The following is a 7500-nucleotide window of genomic DNA, read 5'->3' as shown; positions in this document are numbered from 1 at the left end:
GTAGCTAGCGTATACAGTAGCTTGAATAATTTAGTGGGTTCTTGTGTGCCCAATTTTTTACTTATCGCAACACTACTAAACTCCGCCATACACATCCGGGCCTTTTTTATTATGCAAATTACTGATTGTATTATTTGCTACAAGGGTAGCTAACCTTGTAGTAGCTTGAATAATTTAGTGGCTTCTTGTGTAGTCAATATTTACTTTTTTACAGGTATTTGCAACACTGTATACGGGTGTTAGTAATAGGCTCCGCCTACATGACCAAATATGGCTCACAATACAAAACGTTTCGTTGACAAAAGTTTGCTGTCTAATATACTTCGTCATCATGATGTACACAACAGAGTAAGCGTGTGCAGTGTGTTGGTTGGTGGGATGTGGTGGTGAGTGGATGTTGTAGGTGCGGGAGGAGAGAGACACGTGGAGACTGTATCGGATAGAGAAGCAGAGACGTCCACGTGTCGTGCAGAGAGAGAGGGAGAGATGTAGTAGGTATGGATGGTGTGTGGTGGATGGTAGAGAGATGGATAAGGGTTGGTGGTTGGACAGACGTGGAGACAAACAGACGGACAGACAGACAGACAGACAGACGGACAGACACACACACACACACACACACACACACACACACACACACACACGCACACACACACACACACACGCACACACACACACACACATACACACACAGATGGACAGACAAACAGACAGACACACACAGATGGCAACACAACACACACAGGTGGACAGACAAACAGACAGACACACACAGATATAGACACACACAGATATAGACACACACACACACACACACACACACACACACACACACACACACACACACACACACACACACACACACACACACACACAGATGGACAGACAAACAGACAGACACACACAGATGGACAGACACACACAGATACACACACACACAGATACACACACACACACACACACACACACACACACACACACACACACACACACACACACACACACAAACACACACACACACACACACACACACACACACACAAACACACACACACACACACACACACACACACACACACACACACACACACACACCTTGAACCTTGATTCCACCATACCCACTATGGGTTTTGGCAACGCAGCATAATAGCGCTTCTCCAAGCAGCACGATAATCAGCATCACGAAGACTGATATGTAATGATCTGAGGTCTCTTGTGACAACATCTATCCATCTCTGTTTAAGCCCATGTGTTGGTCTTGTTGCATTACTAAGTCTGCTGCGAAGTAGTTGTTTTTGGGGACGATTGTCACTCATGCGTAGCAGATGGCCCAGCCATTGCAATCGTTGTTTCTGTATTGTCATAGCAATAGGGTCTTCACGCGCTCGTTCTAAATTGTCTGAATTCTTGATTTTATTCCATCTTGAGACACCAAGAATCGATCGAATGCACCACATGTGGAATGTATTTAAGCGTTGCAAGTTTGGTTGTGTAACGGACCAAGTCTCACATCCATATAGCAAAACAGGTCTCACCAAAGCACGAAAAATTTTCATCTTTGTGGAGATTGAAAACTGCCTGTTGGTATACACACACATGCACCCCCCCACACACACACACAAATGGACAGACAAACACACACACACACACACACACACACACACATACACACACACACACACACACACACACACACACACACACACACACACACACACACACACAACACAGATGGACACAGAAACAGACAGACAGATTAGTATTTACAATATATATTATTATCTATAAAATATAAATTATTTATTATTGCTTAACCCACCGACATTAGGAGCGACACTCGTTTAGTTGTTCAATTCAATATTTTCTATTACAACATTAACGTATATACCTCATTGCATGACAGCAAATTTTGCTTGGCTTTTGGTCTCTAAATCTATTTTGTTAGGAGACGTCGTTCATACAGCGATTCTCCCAGGTCAAGCAGAGATGCTCAAAAGAGAAACTCACCGTCATTCTTCTGGACACAACAGCTGATGGACATTGAACTGAATGATCCTGATCGGTAAGCGCTTGTTCTAGACTAATTGATAAAACAACCAGCAAGCAGGCAGGCAGACAGATGGACGGGTGGTTGGGTGGGCAAATAGGCAGGCAGACAGACAAGTGGGTGGGCAGGTGGGCAAGCAGGCAGACAGGTAGACAGGTGGGTGAGCAGGTAGACAGGTGGGCAGGCAGGCAGACAGGCAAGCAGGCAGATGGGTGGGTAGGTGGGTGGAGCAGGCAGGCAGGTGGACAAACAGCTTACAGATGTAAGACACACGATGTTGTTTGTCTAGTTGGGGTCACAGTGGCTACAAAGACATGTATCCCGAAGAATTCGGTATGAAACCACAGGCAACGGACGAGCACGATAGCCCAAGTCATAAAGCAAGAAAAAGGAAACAAGAAGGCACAAAATCGTCATCAAAAACGAAGAGAAAGAAAAAGAAAGAGAAGAAAGCAAAGAAAAAGAAGAGAAAAGTCAAGAAACGTGAAGCTAAATCAGACCGAAGCGATTCTGATGAGAATACTGACAACAGTGAGAGTGAGGCGTTTGAGAAAACACAAAGGAAAGTGACAACAAGAATTAGTGATGAAGGACACATACAGCAGTCAAACAGCAGCAACAATTCGGACATGTCTAGTGATCTTGAATGCACAGAGAAGGGATCCCACCAAACGTTTGAAACGAAGTCGGATGAACGCCGTGTGTGTGAGAAGACGAGTGAAATGTTGACGTGGACGAGAAGGCGTAGACATTCTGAGCAATTGTATTACTCTGATTCAGAGTGTGCAGGAGGAGGTAAGAGGACGCGTTGGAAAACGTCGTCTGTGAGAGACGGGCAAGGGGATAGGGGACGGGTGAGCAGCGAATCAGATGAGTAAATGGATTCTAGTGATTAGGTTTACTGTGTAAAGAGATTAATTAAACTTTGTTGTAGCTTCGTTATACAATGAGTATAAATAGTAAAGATTTCAGCTTGATTGTCATGTGTGTGTGTGTGTGTGTGTGTGTGTGTGTGTGTGTGTGTGTGTGTGTGTGCGTGTTTGTCCATGTGTGTGTGTGTGTGTTTGTCCATGTGTGTGTGTGTGTGTGTGTGTCCATCCATCCGTCCATCTGTGTGTGTGTGTGTGTGTGTGTGTGTGTGTGTGTGTGTGTGTGTGTGTGTGTGTGTGTGTGTGTGTGTGTGTGTTTGTCCAACTCATCATCGGTGTCAATCATGTTGCTGTCATTAAATCACAGAAATACACACCATACACAAAATACATGTGTAGTAATAATAACAAATGCCATTCTACAAACAAACTAGGCAAACACAACAACACAAATTAATCACGTTTCTTCACCTCTTCCTCTCTCCAGTTTCTCAATTGTCTCCCTGAACGCATCTCGGCACTAAACCAAACGTTATGATCAAAATGGTAGTTTTCTGTTCTGATTGCCTTGCCTGTTGGTGATAGCTGATTTGTCTGTCTGCAATCTCTGTAAAGATTTCTTTCATGTCCATACGTTTGTAGCTATGCCAACGATCAAACTCTGCTTTTAGATCGGCATTTGCGATGTCCACTAGATCACTCTTCCGGTCGACTTGTTGTGACAACTGTGAGAAGGAAACGAATTCAATGATTATAGTTGAGAGATACAATAGTCTTATGTATTGTGAGATGCATCCCTCCAATACAATAGTCTAGTGTATTGTGAGATGCATCCCTCCAATACAATAGTCTAGTGTATTGTGAGATGCATCCCTCCAATACAATAGTCTAATGTATTGTGAGATGCATCCCTCCAATACAATAGTCTACTGTCTGTTCCCCATAAGTGTAAACTTTGAAAATCATCAATATCTCTGCTGTTTAGTGGACTTTGGCGATGATCTCGGTATCGTTAGAAACCGCTAGGTCTGGCATTTCTGTTTATCAAATTATCTAAGCCTTTTCTGCAAACAAAACGGAAGGATAATACTTGTGCATATCAAACACAAACAGGTGGAGCAATGGCTATTATCCAATTATCTTGTAAGACCAAGGGATCAGCAACTGGAACCATTTAAGATAATTGGTATAACATGGTCCAACTGGAACAGCTCTTAGTGCTCTAATGAGCACACCTGGTGTGACCTCTACTTCATTACTCACTTCCGAGTTCATGCTTATGAGGAACAGACAGTAGTGTATTGTGAGATGCATCCCTCCTATACAATAATCTAGTGTATTGTGAGATGCATCCCTCCAATACAATAGTCTAGTGTATTGTGAGATGCATCCCTCCTATACAATAATCTAGTGTATTGTGAGATGCATCCCTCCAATACAATAGTCTAGTGTATTGTGAGATGCATCCCTCCAATACAATAGTCTAGTGTATTGTGAGATGCATCCCTCCAATACAATAGTCTAGTGTATTGTGAGATGCATCCCTCCAATACAATAATCTAGTGTATTGTGAGATGCATCCCTCCAATACAATAGTCTAGTGTATTGTGAGATGCATCCCTCCAATACAATAATCTACTGTACTGTGAGATGCATCCCTCCAATACAATAATCTAGTAGTGTATCGTGAGATGCATCCCTCCAATACAATAGTCTAATGTATTGTGAGATGCATGCCTCCAATACAATACTCTAATTCATTGTTAGATGCATCCATCAATAGCAAACACTCTCGTTGCTCACAAGTCACTTACATCACGAACACGTGTTTCCAAAGCCGTAATTTTATCCTGTTGACCGGTAGTTCTTGCCTAAGAGAAATCACACTTACGAACCAAACAACAAAATCCAAACCACAACACATTCACAGCATCTAATTCTTCCTCCTTCTTCCGAAGATCATCAACGAACATCTCGTAGTCCATCTGAACAGCATCACGTCTCTTCAGCACTTGCTACTTGACAACAAACAGCATTTACAGTCTACAAGTCAAGAAGAGTGAGCACAAAGTAAACACCTTGACGGAGTCCGTGTAGAGATAGTACTCCTTCAATGGTTGTAAGACTGTAGGGTCAATGCCAGCCAACTGACAGAAGATAGACGTTATGAATGTGACTGTCATGTGTGTGTGTGTGTGTGTGTGTGTGTGTGTGTGTGTGTGTGTGTGTGTGTGTGTGTGTGTGTGTGTGTGTGTGTCCATCTGTGTGTGTGTGTGTGTGTGTGTGTGTGTGTGTGTGTGTGTGTGTGTCCATCTGTGTGTGTGTGTGTGTGTGTGTGTGTGTGTGTGTGTGTGTGTGTGTGTGTGTGTGTGTGTGTCCGTCCATCTGTGTGTCACAGTGTGTGTATGTCTGTCCGTCCATCTGTGTGTCACAGTGTGTGTATGTCTGTCTGTGTGTCACAGTGTGTGTATGTCTGTCTGTGTGTGTCCGTGTGTGTGTGTGCACACGTGATTGGATGAATTACTGAGCCTTCGAGTGCCTGGATCTGCTTGTCTAAGCAATGAGTGACTGCTGTCAGAGTGTCCGATACGTCGTTGTCTACCTTTAGCCAATCTTGCAGTGCCATTGAAAGAAGTTTCATTGCAGACAACATTTCTGCACATACAACACAACGATATGCATATTGTCAATAGCCAAATCTATTGAGAGATGCATCCTTCCAATATAATTGTTAATATCAATGATCACCTGCATTTTCATCAGCTATAGTTTGCTCAACCTTTCTCACTTCTTCAAGCTGTTGTCTTAGCTTGTCAACGTAGTCACTCGTGTTGGCAAACTCTGCGGATGGGTTTCTCAACATCATCGCCGATAGAGACGTACGAAGTGAGGTATTCATACGACTAAACAATCCCGCTGTGTCCATGCCAAGATCAGGCAATTCCTACAAACATAAGAATTAATGACAGCAAACAGACAAGAGACAGACACCTAGACAAGCAGACCGACCGACAGACAGACAGACAGTTGAAATAAATGTTATTTGACAGACAGACAGACAGATAAACAAATAGACAGACAGACAGGCAGATAGACAGACAGACAGATAGACACACAGACAGACAGATAGACAGACAAACAAATGGATAGATAAACAAACAGACAGACAGACAGACAGTTGAAATAAATGTTATTTGACAGACAGACAGACAGATAGACAGACAGATAAACAAATAGACAGACAGACAGGCAGATAGACACACAGACAAACAGACAGACAGACAGATAGACAGACAAACAAATGGATAGATAAACAAACAGACAGACAGACAGTTGAAATAAATGTTATTTGACAGACAGATAGACAGACAGACTAACAGACAGATAAATAAACAGACAGACAGACAGGCAGATAGACAGATAGATAGACACACAGACAGAGAGACAGATAGACAGACAAACAAACGAATAGACAAACAGACAGACAGACAGACAGACCAACAGACAGACAGGCAAGCAGATAGACAGACAAACAAACGGATAGACAAACAAACAGACAGACAGACAGACCAACAGACAGATAGACAGACAGGCAGGCAGATAGACAGGCAGATAGACAGGCAGATAGACAGACAGACAGACAGACAAACGGAAAAACAAACAAACCGACAGACAGACTGTCAATGGCTAAATAAGCAAGCACATCAACATGTCAGTTTGCGTCACCGTCTTCGTCCATTTGCTGCAAACATTATCTCTCACACAATCAACTAACAGCATCCCTCCATTACCAGAGAGTACAAATGTACAACAATTGAATCCCAATACCCACACCATTTGACTTTCTTACTACTCACATGGTCTGGTGTTGTGAGGAACTGGTAGAAGATCTCGTTGAATGAGATGACTGGATGACTGGCAATGCGTTGTAGAAATTTGTTGAGCCCGTTTTGTCTTGCGATCATGAACGATGGTGTGAAGTGAGTCCAGCGTTGCATAGACAGTTTCTCAGGCATTGGCTAGGAAAGACACAAAGTTAAAAGAAAAGGATAAACAGAGTAAGACAGACATACTGTACAGACAGACAGACAGACAGACAGACAGACAGACAGATAGACAGACAGATGAACAACCATACCAACAAACAAACAAATGGACAGACAACAAACACACAACAAACAAACAAACAGACAAACAAACAGACAGACAAACAAACAGACAGACAAACAAACAGACAGACAAACAACAGACAACCAAGCAAACAAACAAACAGGCAAGCAAATAAACAGACAAACAACTACACAAATAGACAAATACACAGACAGACAGACAGACAAACAGACAAACAGGCAGACAAACAAATAGACAAACAAACAAACAGACAAACAAACAGACACAGACAAACAGACAAACAAACAAACAGACAGACAGACAAACAAACAGACAGACAAACAAACAGACAAACAAACAAGCAGACAAACAAACAGACAAACAAACAAGCAGACAAACAAACAGACAAGCAGACAAACAAACAAACAAACAGACAGACAAACAAACACAAACAAACAGACAACAAACAGACAA

The 7500-nt window shown here is 42.5% G+C and overlaps 2 protein-coding genes across 2 annotated transcripts in view; one reads left to right on the top strand and one right to left on the bottom strand.

Moving 5' to 3' along the window:
* The first annotated feature begins 174 nt into the window (after positions 1 to 174).
* LOC134185831 (uncharacterized protein NKAPD1-like) lies at positions 175 to 3018 on the top strand. The gene is made up of 4 exons (XM_062653710.1): positions 175 to 348; positions 404 to 495; positions 1946 to 2062; positions 2337 to 3018. Exons 1-4 carry the CDS (start codon positions 271 to 273, stop codon positions 2923 to 2925), a joined length of 876 nt encoding a protein of 291 aa, XP_062509694.1. The 5' UTR covers positions 175 to 270; the 3' UTR covers positions 2926 to 3018.
* A 219-nt stretch (positions 3019 to 3237) lies between these two features.
* Positions 3238 to 7500, bottom strand: part of LOC134185767 (sorting nexin-7-like) — a 6976-nt gene continuing 2713 nt past the window's right edge. Inside the window, exons 4-11 of the mRNA XM_062653638.1 lie at positions 6774 to 6935; positions 5665 to 5860; positions 5441 to 5571; positions 4995 to 5063; positions 4845 to 4931; positions 4731 to 4787; positions 3489 to 3641; positions 3238 to 3436 (exon numbers count right to left, since the gene is read on the bottom strand). Coding sequence (XP_062509622.1) covers positions 3374 to 3436; positions 3489 to 3641; positions 4731 to 4787; positions 4845 to 4931; positions 4995 to 5063; positions 5441 to 5571; positions 5665 to 5860; positions 6774 to 6935 — 918 coding nt within the window. The 3' untranslated portion in view covers positions 3238 to 3373. The remainder of the gene's footprint in view (positions 3437 to 3488; positions 3642 to 4730; positions 4788 to 4844; positions 4932 to 4994; positions 5064 to 5440; positions 5572 to 5664; positions 5861 to 6773; positions 6936 to 7500) is intronic.

Source organism: Corticium candelabrum, chromosome 10 (genome assembly GCF_963422355.1).
Source record: "Corticium candelabrum chromosome 10, ooCorCand1.1, whole genome shotgun sequence".
In the NCBI taxonomy this organism is placed as follows: domain Eukaryota; kingdom Metazoa; phylum Porifera; class Homoscleromorpha; order Homosclerophorida; family Plakinidae; genus Corticium; species Corticium candelabrum.
This window is presented reverse-complemented; position numbering and strand designations above follow the sequence as displayed.

What these genes read in the sequence shown, in the direction of transcription:
- LOC134185831 (XM_062653710.1), top strand. Translation starts at nt 271, where the DNA reads ATGGCTCACAATACAAAACGTTTCGTTGACAAAAGTTTGCTGTCTAAT. An exon ending in ATCATGATGTACACAACAGA is followed by an intron (nt 349 to 403) that starts GTAAGCGTGTGC and finishes TGGATGTTGTAG; the next exon opens with GTGCGGGAGGAGAGAGACAC. An exon ending in GAACTGAATGATCCTGATCG is followed by an intron (nt 2,063 to 2,336) that starts GTAAGCGCTTGT and finishes TTGTTTGTCTAG; the next exon opens with TTGGGGTCACAGTGGCTACA.